Genomic DNA, 18,367 nt, shown 5'->3' with positions numbered 1-18,367 from the left:
ATGTCACAGACAGACACACACACGGACAGACAGACAGACAAGACACGTCAAACTTATAAAACCCCGTCGTTTTTGCGTCGGGGGTTAAACATGTACTAGTAGAATCATCACCGTCGTATCAGGATATGAAATCTGAACGTGCCTTCAAAAACATGTCGTCCTTGCTTTTATATGTTTGATTGTTGACCCTTAATATTTGTTCGCCGCTTCCTCAAGTGTGTAAATACCTTTTCTCAAACATGGTATGAAATATTGATGTTATGTGCCTTATAATTGGCAGCGAAGTATGACGTTGCAGGTGCGGCTAGGACGATTGATAGATAATGGAATTTCATACAAACCTTGCAGGCCAAGGCCGGCAAAGTCCTCTTTTTTAATTTCCAAACACAGATAATTGTGACATAACATCCAGGTATTTAGCCAATTAAAAAAAAAACTATAAGGGGCTTTATAGACGTGCCGACTGCAACTGGTACGGGCCCTAGACAATATTTGATTTTGGGTGAAAAAAAATTTTTTTTTTTTTTTTTTTTGAATTTTTTTTTAACTTTTTGTTTTTTTATAAGCGTATACGGGATATCAAAGGGGAACGAAAATTCGATTATTTTTGCGCTACGACGCACCGTTTAGGAGATACAGCCATCCAAAGTTACTATTTTCAGTAGACTTTATTTATTTCATACCGTGTTTGAGAAAAGCACTATACATACCTCGGCGGGAAATGGGGTTGCCCGCCTCAGACCTATCCGGCCGAGCGAACGGAAACCCCCTTTGTCCCGGCCTCTGTAAACTAAAATTCACAATTCTGCGGACTAAATTGACAAATGACTGACAGATAAAATGTTACCAGGAACAGTGAAATAAAAATAGTGAAGAGTATATGTCGATAACAATATATCGACAAGTTGTAAAGTACAAATAACAGACTAGTTTAAATCAAAAATATACGAATGTTACTTTTAAATACAAGGTAAACATTTTGGTTTGTTCGGTTTTCGAGGTAGTGGATGGATAAAATGCGTTTTCACCCACTAGTTTTATAGCATAAAAAGGTATCCGAACCAGTAAAAAAAAAATATGTTGTCCGACAATGAGTACTCTTTATTATAAAATATTATTCATTTCCAAGCTCCGTTATTTCGTTATCTTCATCATCATCATCAGTTACATTTATGATAAAACGATCCGAGACATTGTCCACTAAATGGTCGAGTTGTAACATTTTGTCCTCGGTTTTTATTATGTGATTTACACAATCTTTTCATCTTTCGGCTGTAACACAATAATTATTGTAATAATTCATTTGTAAAGATTCAAAAAACTATCATAATAAATATATAAATTTCATTTACATTATTGCTGGTTTGAAATTAACATTTTATATCTAATTAGGGGTCTACAGACCTTTCGATCTGTCGAAATCACAAAAAAAGTTGGTAAAAGATCAAATTGCCAATTTGATTGTACCGTCTGGGTGCACCTTAAATCTACGGTGTAATAATAATTTTAATATCGATAAGAACGACACTGGCCAAACTGTGGCAACATTTGTTCACACTTACTTGTCAATTTGGTCCGTAGGATTATGGATTTTAGTTTAGTAATGTACTATTAAAAGTCTACAAAAAGCGAATGGAGCTACTACAATACCAACACAGAAGAGTGTTTTGACCAATGCTGTCCACGGTTTGCGAATAACTATACGTTCAACCATTTTTAACCCCCGACGCAAAAACGACGGGGTGTTATAAGTTTGACGTATCTGTCTGTCTGTCTGTCCGTCCGTTTCTCTGTCTGTTTGTGTGTGTGTCTGTCTGTAGCATCGTAGCTCCCGAACGGATGAACCGATTTAGATTTAGTTGTTTTTGTCTGAAAGCTGAGTTAGTCGGGAGTGTTTTTAGCCATGTTTCATGAAAATCAGTCCATTATGTCGCGGTCGGGGGTTTTTCAAAATTTTAATTTTGCGGTTAGGTTTTAGGTTATGGCGTCAGCTGTCACTGTCAGAAAGACCTGACGCTTCAGTATCGCCACCTGTCGGAAAAAACGATTCAGAATCTCATTGGTAAGACATACAATAACTTATGTAATTTTTGCCAGTGCGTGTGAAGTATAAATTGCAGTTATGTGTTTGATTCGTCTATTATCTCATATTTAATTGTATCTACTTATGACGAAACTAGCGTTTTCTTGTAAAAGAGAAAATTTTGGTTGGAAATGACTTGTTTGCATGAGCATTGAGCATGTTTGGAGAGTAATTAAGTATTACTAAATAAATAAAAGTATGTAGAAATGTAACTGGTCCGTGTGTTTTGTTACTATTATTACATAACTTCCATTGTGATAAGTGCCTGTGTTTATATTAGGTATTTTATCTACAACTACATCCATAAGGCACTTGTCGCACTCGAGCTAATAAGCTACGAGCTATCGGCTATATAACCACGAAATTAAAATTTTGAAAAAACCTCCTACCGCGACATAGTGGACCGATTTTTATGAAACATGGTATAACACTCCCAACTAACCTAGCTTTCAAACAAAAAAGAAATCGGTTCATCCGTTCGGGAGCTACGATGCCACAGACAGACACACACACAGACATACAGACAAACAGACAGACACGTGAAACCTATAACACCCCGTCAAACGAACAAAAGATAAACACTCTTTTATTTGCACGGGAAAATAAAAGAGACACGGCGATATTGATAGCTCACCGCTGGGCGAGTAACAGAACTATAAACATCGCCGTGTCTCTTTTATTGACACGGGAGTGATTATCATTTGTTCGTTTTTATAGCCGATAGCTCATAGTTTACTAGCTCGCGGTGGGACCAGTGCCTATGTATCGGCATCAATATAGATCCTGTTATGTGTTGTAGCGGTCTAACACGTCAGCCGTGATAGCTGGAGACCCGGGTTCGATTCCCGGCTTCGCCGCCAGTGGGCTTTATCGCTTTTTCTTTAGTGTATGGTATTCGCTTTGTCTTTTCTTATGCGCACTGCCAAGGAGTCAAATTCCTTGCCGGCGGCTATATTTCCGAGCTCATGTAACCCGGCAACCTTCAAATCAAGAGTGAACAGGCATCTTCTGGGCGAGCTCACTACATCGTAGGCCACGTAATGTCTTTGCCTTTAGCTAGTCAGTGGTCAAGAGTAAGCCTATTTATAATTTAAAAAAACCGGCCAAGAGCGTGTCGGGCCACGCTCAGTGTAGGGTTCCGTAGTTTTTCGTATTTTTCTCAAAAACTACTGAACCTATCAAGTTCAAAACAATTTTCCTAGAAAGTCTTTACAAAGTTCTTCTTTGGTGATTTTTTCATATTTTTTAAGCATATGGTTCAAAAGTTAGAGGGGGGGGGACGCACTTTTTTTTCCTTTAAGAGCGATTATTTCCGAAACTATTAATATTATCAAAAAATGATCTTAGTAAACCCTTATTCATTTTTAAATACATATCCAACAATATATCACATGTTGGGGTTGGAATGAAAAAAAATATCAGCCCCCACTTTACATGTAGGGGGGGTACCCTAATAAAACATTTTTTTCCATTTTTTATTTTTGCACTTTGTCGGAGTGATTGATATACATATTGGTACCAAATTTCAGCTTTCTAGTGCTAACGGTTACTGAGATTATCCGCGGACGGACGGACGGACGGACGGACGGACAGACAGACATGGCGAAACTATAAGGGTTCCTAGTTGACTACGGAACCCTAAAAAAAAGATGTCTGGTGACCATGGTGAGGTGTCTGTGTAGTTTGTGGCTACGTTTAATCAGTTACCACGGTCCAAAATGTTTAAAAAACGACCATCCGAGAGGCCAGAGATTAGCTACAAATTGTTACACTTTCACTGTTTTCGGTTTCATTTTAGTTTGAATTGTACTTTAAGATTGAGTCGTTCTTCACAGCGATTTGAAGATTTCGAGTGACCAGTGTTTCATCCTGCTTGCGTTATATTCGCCACGGCTCATGAGGGCCTGGGGTCAGCTTTGACAACTAATCCCAAGATTTGGCTTAGGCACTAGCGACTTCCATCTGACCTTCCAACCCGAAGGGTAAAAAGGCCTTATTGGAATTAGTCCGGTTTCTTCACGATGTTTTCCTTCACCGAAAAGCGACTGGCAAATATTAAATGACATTTCGCACAAAGTGCCGAAAAGACTGGATGTTATAAGTTTGACGTGTCTGTCTGTCTGTGTGTGTGTCTGTCTGTCTGTGGCATCGTAGCTCCCAAATGGATGAACCGATTTAGATTTCCTTTGTTTTGTTTGAAAGTTGAATTAGTAGGGAGTCTACTTAGCCATGTTTCGTGAAAATCGGTCCACTTTACGGGTTTTTTACAAAATTTTAAATTCGTGGTTAGGTTATCAATTATACCTCCCCCCCCCCGCCCCCCCGCCGTCCCTCCCGGTAAGGGCATTTATTTGTGTGATGGGCACAGATATTTGTTCCTGAGTCATGGATGTTTTCTATATTTGTATATATATATATTATATATATCGTTGTCTGAGTACCCACAACACAAGCCTTCTTGAGCTTACCGTGGGCCTCAGTCAATCTGTGTAAGAATGTCCTATAATATTTATTTATTTATTTATTTTATACCTAGTTATCATTCCACGCTAAACAAAGTCACGGGCAGACGCTAATATAATATATTACGTTAAAACCACGTTAATTTGACACAGTTCCGAACAAAACGACAAGTAAAAGTAGAGCAGAGACGCGGTTGAGTAACTTTGTGAGCCACACGCTAGCTCTGCCTTAATTGTGCTCTACATATATTTAAACATATTCTTATTTTGGACGTGACTAAGTAGAGTATTAAAATGCACATTTTTTGTGATTTTTTGTGAATACTTAGATTTAGACTCAATGATGAAAACTGAGAGAACGATAAATAGAATCCGTTCAATTCATATACCTCTATATTATCAAGCAAATGTATCTACTTTAGTCAAACAAACTCAGTCAAATCTATTGAGTTGTCCGTCTTTACTCACAGCTTTCGGGCGACAAGTTTTGTAAGTTAATGTCAACAAAAACATAATAACCTAACCACAAAATTAAAATTTTGAAAAAACCCCCGACCGCGACATAGTGGACCGATTTTCATGAAACATGGCTAAGAACACTCCTGACTAACTCAGCTTTCAAACAAAAAAAAAACTTAATCTAAATCAGTTCATCCGTTCGGAAGCTACGATGCCACAGACAGACACACATACAGACAGACAAGCAGACAGACAAACAGAGAGACAGACACGTGAAACTTATAACACCCCGTCGGCGTCGTTTTTGCGTCGGGGGTTAAAAAGTGCCTCGTAAGTTAAAAAGTGACATTTTATCATGCAGGCATGTCACTGTCATTCATATGTGAGAGAGAGAAAAAAATATCAACTTCTCGCTCTCACGTATGAAATTCTTTATCTGCGCAAACGCAATGGACTAATAAGGTGGCGCCATCTCTCATAACCTTTGAGTGTAAGTAAGTAAGTAAGTAAGTAAATATTCTTTATTGCACCATTTTACATGTTATATGTATACAGAATGTTTAGTGAGAGTATAACTAGGTAACAACAGGCGGTCTTATCGCTAAAAAGCGATCTCTTCCAGACAACCTTAGGGTAGCTGGAAAAACGGAACAGAAACAAAAGTTAACAGGCAGTGCAAGAACAAAAAATATAGAGAAAACCAACACAAACACACATACATATATACCGAATACATAAATAAATATACCTTACATACACATAATACATACATACATACATACATAAATACAATAAATAAAAATGGCAACTTAAGATAGAGACCTCATTGCAATAACCCAAGTTTAATTTATGAATACCCAAGGCCAGGGTGGGTCGCTAGGCTAGTTTCGATACAAAGAGGATCGAGTATTATAGAGAGTTACTGTCGAAGTAAAACGTGTAAGTAATCACAGTGCATAGACTGCCATCTCTTGACACAGGCTTGAAACTTTTGAACCTCAATTTTGACAATTTGGCCCATATTTTTAGCTTGATATGTGTTAAAATGTCAAATATTAATATTAGCGCTATCTAGCTGAGCGTACCCCGAAGGTGTAATGCCATCTAGGCTACCGTACCTTTTTCTGTATGGTACTGAGGTACGTATTGTTCTTAGACTTTATCTGTCTATACGGAGTTACATATATTATGTCTTTGTTTTGATATCACTAACGAGTACCTAGTGCTAGTAGGAATGGCGCGCGGATCATCATCATTCTCTTGCCCTTATCCCAGTCACTTGGGGTCGGCGCAGCATGTCTTTCTCTTCCATACATCTCTGTCACTCGTCATCTCATCATTAACTTGTTTTAGTTCCATATCATGTCTCACACAGTCCATCCACCTCTTCTTCGGTTTTCCCCTCCCGTTACTTCCACCACCTTCCACATTCATTCGTAATACCTTTCTCGTCACATGCCTTTCATCCCTCCGCATTACATGTCCATACCATGCTAGTCGATTCGCTCTTACTTTTTCAACAATCGGTGCTACTTTCAGGCTTCCTCTGATATACTCATTCGGATATGTCCGTTAAGAACATAATGGATACAATACTATAATAAGATTACGTCGCTATTAGAGCACAATACCGTGAATAATTCTAGGACAATGCCGGAAAGACTAAGTCAAATTTCATGCAATACTTAACTAGGTACTCGTTATGCATGCAACTGCGTTTAAATATCAATAGCTTGACAAAAATCAAAAAGGTAATCACGGTTCTTATCCCGATCAATATCATTGAAAACTCTAGGTAATCCATACTTATTAATATTGTTAGGAGTCTTAAATTTAAGTTGTAGTAGGGGTATGACAGTTGACAGTATAAAAGGGTGGTGGGAGGAAACCTGCTCCCTCTTGACTGACAACTGTCGTGCAAGGTAGACGTAGGATAGCGTGTTCTGTTTACTTTTTGTTGTTAATTATTATCTTAGCTTACCTTGTTTTTTTAATATTAGAAATATGATTTGTTGTTTGTTTGTAAAACTCCTAAATTATCAATAAATAATCTTGTTCAAATCTAACTCGTTTCTGATTGTTAATATCAGAAGCCGGGATAAAGAGACCATTCCCACATCATATTATTTTTTTTTGCTTTTAATACCGTTTATTTTGATTCCGTTAAAATTTTACTAAATTTAGCTTCCTACCCACCTTTGTTTACGTTGCTTTTAAGAAATATTTTACATTTCATTGGCTTTTCGTTTATTACTCTTTTGGTATTTGTTTATTTTCTTAACTTCATTGGTATTTGTTTTTAATTTTGTTGATTTTTAGGGTTCCGTAGTCAACTAGGAACCCTTATAGTTTCGCCATGTCTGTCTGTCCGTCCGTCCGTCCGTCCGTCCGTCCGTCCGTCCGCGGATAATCTCAGTAACCGTAAGCACTAGAAAGCTGAAATTTGGTATCAATATGTATATCAATCACGCCGACAAAGTGCAAAAATAAAAAATGGAAAAAAATGTTTTATTAGGGTACCCCCCCTACATGTAAAGTGGGGGCTGATATTTTTTTTCATTCCAACCCCAACGTGTGATATATTGTTGGATAGGTATTTAATAATGAATAAGGGTTTACTAAGATCGTTTTTTGATAATATTAATATTTTCGGAAATAATCGCTCCTAAAGGAAAAAAAAGTGCGTCCCCCCCCCTCTAACTTTTGAACCATATGTTTAAAAAATATGAAAAAAATCACCAAAGTAGAACTTTGTAAAGACTTTCTAGGAAAATTGTTTTGAACTTGATAGGTTCAGCAGTTTTTGAGAAAAATACGAAAAACTACGGAACCCTACACTGAGCGTGGCCCGACACGCTCTTGGCCGGTTTTTAAAGTTGTGGACGATGGGTGGTACCAATCGCTCACGTTCGCGTAATAGACGCTCACCTGAATCGCGCGATCGACGTATGCGCAATCAACATTCTCGTGGACGACAGGCTTCGATTGAAGACTCTGGTAGTTATTCGCGTGATCGTTCATCATATACCCGACACTCGCGTAGTCATTCACGTAGTTACTCGCCTCGCCATCGCTCGCGAAACCGACGTTCTAGGGATAGGCGTTCAAGGGGCCGGTGTTCGCGTAATCATTCGCGTAGTGACTCGCCGCGTAATCAGCGCTCACGGAAACGACGTTCTCGAGAATCTCGAGATAGATCTGTTCTAATAATCGGCGTTCGCGTAGTATCTCACGTACTCCTTTGCCGTATGCTAAACGTTTGCGTCACCATCGGTCGAGTTCGCGAAGCCACCGTTCTCGTGATGAACGCTCACTGTCACGTGCGTCTTACTCGTGTACAAAAAAAAAGCCAACAGTGGTGAGAGATGTCGATCGGCGTACACGCCCCCCGTGACACCAACGAAAACAAATAATGAGTCATTGAATTCTTTGATGTCACGATTAGACGCGTTAGAAAAGCGTGCGCATAAGGAAGTGTCAGTGTCTACAGAACCCTTGAGTGAACCAGTTACAAACCAAATAGTAGAAGCAATTCAATCATTAAAGTCAGTAAGTGTAGACCGGTATTATGTTTCGAATTTTGATCCCAGTATCCACGATGTGGACTCTTGGTTTAGTGAGGTTGATCGGGCTAAACTTGTAAACAAATGGAATGATCGTGAATGTCTCTCGCGTATAGGGAACTGTTTAAAGGGTGATGCTAAATCATGGCTTAACGAGTGGGTTTCTAACGACCGAACATGGACCAATTTTAAAAACGATTTTAAATCTTTGTGTGTTAAAAAAATCGATTCAGCCGGTATATTGTTTGAGGTCATGTCCACTAACTCTGATAAATTTCGTACCTATGCCGAATATGCACGCCGGACGCTGTTGCGGTTGCGTATAGTAAAGGGCCTCAGTGATGATTTGATTACGGAAATTGTTTTGCGTGGTATTAATGACCCTCAAATAAAAGCAGCCGCAACAAACGCAAACTTAAAACCTGCCGATTTAGTAAACTATTTATCTGCTTTTATAAAACCGTCAACGTCTAATAACCGCGCCGGTCGCCAAGGTACTTTTAAGCGTGATGGTACTGTGAAAGCCCATGGATTTAAGAGTGCGTCACAAGGACCAAAATGTTACAATTGCGGTGAGTTTGGTCATAGGCAAGCGTCGTGCCCTAAACATTCAAAACCTTCTGAGTCAGGATCCGCCGAGCAGAATCCTAATAAAATCAATTCCCCTGATCCTAAAGCTAGTAGAAATCCAAGGGTATGTGTTTATTGCAAAAAGTCAGGTCACGATATTAAATCATGCTTTGCCAAACAACGTGTTGATCAACAGCGTAACAATAATAAGAAAGTTAACTTTTGCTCTGCCCCTTCTGAAGATAGTAAGGACCTCGTGGTAGGTGTCATTCAGGGCATTCCAGTAGACATTTTAATATCGAGTGGTGCGAGTACTTCCTCACGATCGCTACGAGTTGAAACTTTTAGCTGCTTCGTACGGGAAAATAACCTATGCTGCTGCTCAATACATGGTTCCTTGGACGGGTGAATGGACTCCCGAATCATGTTCTGGTTTTTTTGAGGGTGAGTCTTCACGCTATCGAATCCAGGAAACAGTGTATCTGTTGTGGATTCCTTTCTGTCGACGTTGTGCAATGCACACTCGACCTCTGTCTGTCTATGTGGTACACCGATAGGTTTACCCATGACCTCTGTCTGTCTATGTGGTACACCGATAGGTTTACCCATGACCTCCGTCTGTCGTAGTGGTACGCTATTATGTATACCCGTGACCTCTAAATCTGATCGGCTTTGCAAACCGATCAGTCACCGTACAATGTGCTCACACGGTGTTTTTATTACGCATGCTTCGTTAGTTATTTTCACATATTTTAATGTACGTAGCTCCCAGTATGTGTTCTATTTTGTTTAATAGTTACAATTAGTAAGTAGTCCAAATAACGGGACTACTTTTGGTTTTACTTTGGGATACGAACATTCAAATATGATTTAGATTTATGATTAACTAACTCAACTAATCACACTAAAACCGTATGGTGCTAGTAATGTGGCTAGCACTTTACATTAAATTTATAATTTACTTGTATGTTTTGTTTAAGGAGATGTTAACTCAGAGTATGATGACGCAGAGCTAATGCGGCCAGATCAGCTTCAACCTGAAACTGTATCAGCAGACGAGCCAGTGCCAGGGCCTTCCACTGAACCGCATAACCCGGAAGTGGAATCTCCACGAAGCGACACTATAATTGAAATACACGACTGAGTGTTTTAACCCGACGGGGACGTCAGGGTATCAGGAGAGGCCGTGTTAGGAGTCTTAAATTTAAGTTGTAGTAGGGGTATGACAGTTGACAGTATAAAAGGGTGGTGGGAGGAAACCTGCTCCCTCTTGACTGACAACTGTCGTGCAAGGTAGACGTAGGATAGCGTGTTCTGTTTACTTTTTGTTGTTAATTATTATCTTAGCTTACCTTGTTTTTTTAATATTAGAAATATGATTTGTTGTTTGTTTGTAAAACTCCTAAATTATCAATAAATAATCTTGTTCAAATCTAACTCGTTTCTGATTGTTAATAATATTATAAATGGGAAAGTGTGTGTCTGTTTGTTTGTCCGCCATTCACAGCACAGCAAAACGGAGCGACGAATTGACGTGATTTTTGACGAGATAGTTGAAGGGATGGAGACTGAAATAGGCTACATTTTGTCTCTTTCTAACCCCTCACTTCCCTAAAATGGGGGGTGGAAGTCTGTATGCAGCATTCCGCAATTTTAGAACTTAACGCGAGCGAACCCGCGGGCGAAATTTAGTCTTATTATAAGTATATTGTTGCCCATTATGTTTTTAACCCCTGACGCAAAAACGACGGGGTGTTATAAGTTTGACGTGTCTGTCTGTGTGTGTGTCTGTCTGTGGCATCGTAGCTCCCGAACGGATGAACCGATTTTGATTTAGTTTTTTTTTGTTTGAAAGCTGAATTAGTCGGGAGTTTTCTTAGCCATATTACATGAAAATCGGTCTACTATGTCGAGGGTTTTTACAAGTTTTGATTTTGTGGTTAGGTTATTAAAACGATTCCCCGCCTAATACGCCATTATACAACATTATATAGACTCCAAATCCATACTAATATTATAAATGGGAAAGTGTGTGTGTCTGTTTGTTTGTCCGTCCTTCACGGCAAAACGGAGCGACGAATTGTCGTGATTTTTTAAGTGGAGATAGTTGAAGGGATGGAGAGTGACATAGGCTACCTTTTGTCTCTTTCTGACGCGAGCGAAGCCGCGGGCAAAAGCTAGTTAACTATATATCTCAGGCACACCTCGGACACTGGCGATCAAATATATGAAAGAGGCGCGTTCCTAGCACACATTCTAAGCTCGTGTAGGTGAACGCGTACCATGCTTGTGTGAGTGAGATATGACAGGTCGACTGTTCGCGTTTTTGACAGGCGGTAACTGTGAGGTAACCGAGAGGGGGTAGACGGCACTTTCAGCGGGGAGCAGGAGTGGCCATACTGTACGATAGTACTCTTTATTATACTGTGTCTCAGGTGACAAAAGTAAATAATGACCCAAATTAAATGTCTTTATACTAATTTGTCACTTATTAAATAGTAGGTAAATGAGTCAATAAAGTAATTCATGTCAGGTGTCTCATAACGCAGTTAGCTGGAAGTCATCATTAATAGTAGCTATTAGCTATTATACTTGACCTAGTAATTAATATACATTCTAGCTACTAGTAAATATGAGTATAACACGTGACATTTTGTTCTCATTATTATTGAATAAACTTTACTAAAAAAAAATAAGTAATCTAACCACAAAATTAAAATTTTCAAAAATATGGCCGACATAGTGGACCGATTATCATGAAACATGGCTAAGAACACTCCCGACTAACACAGCTTTCAAACAAAAAAAAACTAAATCTAAATCGGTTCATCCGTTCGGGAGCTACGAGGCTACAGACAGGCACACACACAGACAGACAGACACGTCGAATTTATAACAACCCGTCGTTTTTGCGTCGGGGACTTACTTTTCATCATAGCGACCCTTACTTTTAAAATAGTTTCCAAATGCAAAGCGGTTTACATAAACGGTGGCGAACTATTATTTTCTGTTTTTTTGCCAGGCTTTTCTCTCTTTTTTAAGGTCTTGTAAGACCCGGAAATACCTCAACTGACAATTCATTATACTGCAAGTACAAAATGTATTAAAGCTAAAGTATGACACATAGCGATGTTTCTTAGAAAATACATTAATATTTATACCACAGTACTGACTGAGAGTTTGAGACACGTCGTATAGTCAAAACCGGTTGGTCAGGATCTAGGTTCTAGTAATATCTGGCTAGCCTGGCTTTTATGTGACAACCACTATTGATGATCAGGGTTACTAGATATCCATTTTATAAACCTTTCAACCGCATAAAAACACCGAAGAATGCTTACCGGAACACAACACTGAACAAAAATCACGACATAATTGTCATTCAAGTCTCATATAGACACTTCACTGGGCCCATAATCAAGTTGCCAATCGCTAACTCTTTGTGGCAAACGATACGTAATTCACTCTTTAATTTATATTTTTCTAATTTTTAATACACCGTGTTTTTTTGTTTTCGTTAAACTCGACACGTGGATTAGTTGTAACTACCCGAAAATTTACAAATTATTTGTTTAGGTACGTCCTTTTAAATATAAGTAAAAGTTCATCAAATCATTAAAAATAATTATGTTCTTAATGTAAAGCAGCATAAAAAATAAGACTGCTAAAATAATCAATCCTTTAACCGTGTCAGTAATAACCTAACTACAAAATTAAAATTTTGAAAAAAACAACCGACATAGTGGACCGATTTTAATGATACATGGCTAAGAAGTCTCCCTACTAATTCAGCTTGCAAACAAAAAAAAGACTAAATCTAAATCGGTTCATCCGTTCGGAAGCTACAATGCCACCGACAGACACACACAGACAGACAGACAGACAGTTTTTTGCGTCGGGGGTTAAAAAATAAGTCTGATATAATTCTATGCCAACATTTGCATCTTCTATGCATCTTAATCTAATAGTTATTTGTTATACAAGGGTGCAAAGTTGTATTTTAACGCCGAGTGTGGAATTGGAAAACGAGCAAGTGAAAGGATTCTATAGTTGAACCACGAGCGAAGCGAGTGGTTCGAGAATAGAATCCTGAACTTGCGAGTTTTTTAACACACGAGAAGTAAAATACATTTGCACCCGAGTGTAACACAAAACTTTTCCCCTCACTATAGCGAGGAAACTACAACGCAAAAAATGCGTTTATCACTGCTTCCAGTAGTTCCACAGGTGGTAAATCATCTTTATTACTAGATTCACCTACTTTTATCAATTTTAAAACAGTTAATTTGACTTTATTCAAGGTCAAATTACTTTACCCACTAGTGGATAAAATGCGTTTTTACGCGCTGGCATTAAAGGACAAAACACGTGTTTCTGAGCTAGTGAGGGGAAAAAGATGTTTGCGGTTAGGTAGGTTGTGTATGTATGTAGGGTAGTCATAAAACTGTATTATAATTATGTATAACGTAATTATTTATATGATTTAACGTCTATATTGCTATAGTTGGTAGGTTAGGTTTAGCTTAGGAACGTCTACCGTCTCCAATTCTCCTTTAACTGCTCTAAGGTTAACTGGAAGAAACCCCTTAATGGGATAAGTTCGCCTTTGTACAAATGATCTGTGTGTTCTTTTTTCTTTACTGTGTGTGTTCTTATCTTTGTACAATAAAGTGTATTACTACTACTTTTTCCCTCTTAATACAATAAGAGGAATATCGGCGCCTGCGCAAGGTCTAGCTAATGTACCGCGAGTAGATATATAAATATAAATATAAATAAATAAATATAAATATTATAGGACATCTTACACAGATTGACTGAGGCCCACAGTAAGCTCAAGAAGGCTTGTGTTGTGGGTACTCAGACAACGATATATATAATATATAAATACTTATATACATAGAAAATATCCATGACTCAGGAACAAATATCTGTGCTCATCACACAAATAAATGCCCTTACCGGGATTCGAACCCGGGACCGCGGCGCAGCAGGCAGGGTCACTACCGACTGCGCCAGACTGGTCGTCAATCAAGTCAAGATAAAGGTCAAGAACGATCGGGTATTTAATTAGTCAAAAAAAACATGAGTATTCGCTTATCAAGATTCAACAAAAAGTTGCGTAGAAAAACATATGACAATTTACGACCAGTATAGTCAAGTTTTTTTTAGAGAAGATGAACATTGAGAATTATTAATTTATACATTTTAATGTGGTAAACGTAGTTACAATAGAGGCACAATAGGCAGAGGTTAGAGGTTTACAATAGTGGCAATTTTGTAAATGTAATTTAAGTAAACCTTACAGTAAATAAATAAATTAAAAAAAAAAAAGTTATTATAATTTTCTTTTTTAACGAAATCAATCTGATAACCTAACCACAAAAATAAAATTTTGAAAAAGCCTCCGACATAGTGGACCGATTTTCATGAAACATTGCTAAGAACACTCCCGACTAATTCAGCTTTCAATAAAAAAAAACTAATTCTAAATAGGCTCATCAGTTTGGGGGCTACGATGCCACAGTCAGACACACACACAGACAGACAGATAAACAGACCGACAGACACGTCAAACTTATAACACCCCGACGTTTTTTCGTCGGGGGTAAAAAAATTAAATTATTCTTTTTTAAATATTTGAATTATTTGAGTATTTCTCTTTTTTAGGGTTCCGTAGTCAACTAGGAACCCTTATAGTTTCGCCATGTCTGTCTGTCCGTCCGTCCGTCCGTCCGTCCGTCCGTCCGTCCGTCCGTCCGTCCGTCCGTCCGTCCGTCCGTCCGCGGATAATCTCAGTAACCGTAAGCACTAGAAAGCTGAAATTTGGTACCAATACGTATATCAATCACGCCAACAAAGTGCAAAAATAAAAAATGGGAAAAAATGTTTTATTAGGGTACCCCCCCTACATGTAAAGTGGGGGCTGATATTTTTTTTCATTCCAACCCCAACGTGTGATATATTGTTGGATAGGTATTTAAAAATTAATAAGGGTTTACTAAGACCGTTTTTTGATAATATTAATATTTTCGGAAATAATCGCTCCTGAAGGAAAAAAAAGTGCGTCCCCCCCCCTCTAACTTTTGAACCATATGTTTAAAAAATATGAAAAAAATCACAAAAGTAGAACATTATAAATACTTTCTAGGAAAATTGTTTTGAACTTGATAGGTTCAGTAGTTTTTGAGAAAAATACGAAAAACTACGGAACCCTACACTGAGCGTGGCCCGACACGCTCTTGGCCGGTTTTTTCGCTACTTTTATGAAATGTGATATTTTTGAATAATTTTCTTATTTTGTTACCATTTTGTGGGGGTGTTTTGTGTGGGGTAACAAAAGAGTAAAGTAACAAAAATGTATGGAAATTCTGGGACACTTTTTGTCTCCCGGTGAGATTGAAAGTACTCGTGATTCTGAGTACAATTGACCTAAAATTCCCTAAAAAACTCAAAATAAAAAAAAATGGCAAAAAAATAAGAATTGCTCGTTTGGAACTGTCCTACGATAATTTTTCTACAATTAGGTTTACGAATATCCATTTAATACATATATTTTATTAAAACCACATAGACTCGTGTATAAAACTAGATACCGTTTATTGATAATAACCGTGCGCGCGCGCATTGTTTGTCCGCGCAACAGTAAGCGCACGTTTCGTAACCGACATTCCAGTATCGTTCAACAAGTGTATGGTTACAAGTTATATGCCATCTTGAATTTTACTTAGGCCTAAACTACATTTAAATAAAATTAGTAAAAGTAATCAAGTAATCAAAAAATTTTTATATTAAGTAGGTATAATTAACAAAATATTCAAAATTACAAATTAAATTAATTATATATGAACCAAAAACCGAATTTATTTTATTACGTGAGATAATTTTTGATTTTTAGTTATATAATTTTAATTTTTTTTTATCATTATGACATGTAGTGTAGGTATACATACTCGTATTTTAGAGATTTTCTTTTGCGTATATATAGAATACGCTACCTCCATAGTTTTCAATTAAATAATTTGCTTTTAGAAAAAAAAATACAAACTACTAGTTTTTATTTATAAATAAAGTATTGATATTGTTTTTAATAATGTTAACAGTATAGTTTCATTAAAAAAGTAAATACAATATGTGTGTGTGCTGTACATTGCTGGCGATAATTTTTTTTGTTAGAAAGTTTATAAAGTCATTTTTTTATTATTAATCAAATTAAGGGCGGCGTGGTCAAGTTAAATAACTACTTATGTAAGATTACGTTCCTTTTTTAAAAAAGCCCACTTGTTGGTAGCACACTGCATGACGTTACTTGTAAAATGATTTCACTCACTTAATACTCATCGAGTGATACGCATTGCGTTGGGTAACCAAGAATTTTAATTCAATAGTACATTTCCGCTATAACGCAAACCGAAGACGCAACGGAATGCTCGTGAAAAACTGATATTGATATGTCACTGACACATCGATTCAGGAAATTGTAGAAAAATCTGATATGTCATTGACATATTTAAATAAATATAAACATACATATTCATTCAAGAAATCGTAGAAAAATCTGATATTCCATTGGCATATTGATGTCAGTGACACATCAATTCAAGAAATTGTAGAAAAATCTAATAGGTCACTGACACATTCATTCAAGAAACTGTAGAAAAATTTGATATGTCACTTACACATCGATTCAAAAAATTGTAGAAAAATCTGATATGTCACTGACAGATTCATTCAAGATATTGTAGAAAAAATATGTAAGATCAGACAGCCTTTCACATTTGAATTTTGAATACAAACGCTCTATTCCCTATTTTTGTTACTTATAACGTTTTAAATAATAATTCCTTAAGCCTCTTGGCCAAGTAGATATACCTAAACAATTTTGGCTCAGTAATTCAATATGAATTTATAATAAACTTAGATGACAAACATATCCCGAGTAATCAAATTGATTATAAATGTAAAAATAAGTACTTACATGTTTGCTAGAGAATTTTACATTTCACGAACATTATTTTTTCAAGCCACTTTCATGTTAAAGAAAAAAAAAATACCTGGCCTCAAAAATAATAAAATATATTATTATAATTATTCCTAACATTACCATACTAGAATTACTCAAAGTTTACATAAGTACAGCCTGTTTACCTTCGCCAAAGCACACAATTCCTACATTTTATAAACACTACACTACCTTATTGTATGTTTTCTTTTCTTATAACGAAAAAAATAATAATACTTACACCACTTCCTAAGAAAGGCGCTGGTGAGTTTAGCACACAACTTATCCCGGCCCTGCATGTTGTCACACACAACACTAGTACATCACACACACACACGAACAGCGACGTGCGCACGCGACGGCGGCGGAGCGGTGACTGCGGGCCTGCGGACAAGACAAGAGTTGTAGCTTTTAGATTTTCATTGAAAGCTCGGCGTATTGGAGTATGTGAAATGTTGGATATCGTCACTACTTTTAAAAAAATATCAAGTTCAAAACAATTTTCCTAGAAAGTCTTTATAAAGGTCTACTTTTGTGATTTTTTTCATATTTTTTAAACATATGGTTCAAAAGTTAGAGGGGGGGGACGCACTTTTTTCCTTTAGGAGCGATTATTTCCGAAAATATTAATATTATCAAAAAACGATCTTAGTAAACCCTTATTCATTTTTAAATACCTATCCAACAATATATCACACGTTGGGGTTGGAATGAAAAAAAATATCAGCCCCCACTTTGCATGTAGGGGGGGGTACCCTAATAAAACATTTTTTTTCCAATTTTTATTTTTGCACTTTGTTGGCGTGATTGATATACATATTGGTACCAAATTTCAGCTTTCTAGTGCTTACGGTTACTGAGATTATCCGCGGACGGACGGACGGACGGACGGACGGACGGACGGACGGACGGACAGACAGACATGGCGAAACTATAAGGGTTCCTAGTTGACTACGGAACCCTAAAAATCTCGTATCTCACGCTGTTCCTCAAAGTTAAAACGCTGTAAGTCTATATGCATTCCATACATACTTACTACAATTTTCTTTTCATTGACAGACGAAGATACAGTCGCCATCAGAAATATCGGAGCGGTCAAGGTGCTCACAAATATCTGAACACACCTCTATTGTCAAGGCGATAAGGCGTGTTCAGATATTTTTGCACGCCCCGGCCGCTTAGATATATCAGATGGTGACTGTACAAGTTTTTTTAAAAGTAGTGACGA

The 18,367-nt window shown here is 37.4% G+C and overlaps 1 protein-coding gene across 3 annotated transcripts in view; it reads right to left on the bottom strand.

Moving 5' to 3' along the window:
• The window catches only part of LOC125240351 (scavenger receptor class B member 1), a 180,467-nt gene that overhangs the window by 101,030 nt on the left and 61,070 nt on the right, over nt 1–18,367 (bottom strand). For all 3 annotated transcript variants that reach the window (XM_048148246.1, XM_048148249.1, XM_048148247.1), the window contains exon 2: nt 17,381–17,523. In XM_048148246.1, the coding sequence (XP_048004203.1) occupies nt 17,381–17,438 (58 nt within the window). In that variant the 5' untranslated portion in view covers nt 17,439–17,523. The remainder of the gene's footprint in view (nt 1–17,380; nt 17,524–18,367) is intronic.

Source organism: Leguminivora glycinivorella, chromosome 27, assembly GCF_023078275.1.
Source record: "Leguminivora glycinivorella isolate SPB_JAAS2020 chromosome 27, LegGlyc_1.1, whole genome shotgun sequence".
Taxonomy (NCBI): Eukaryota; Metazoa; Arthropoda; class Insecta; order Lepidoptera; family Tortricidae; genus Leguminivora; species Leguminivora glycinivorella.
This window is presented reverse-complemented; position numbering and strand designations above follow the sequence as displayed.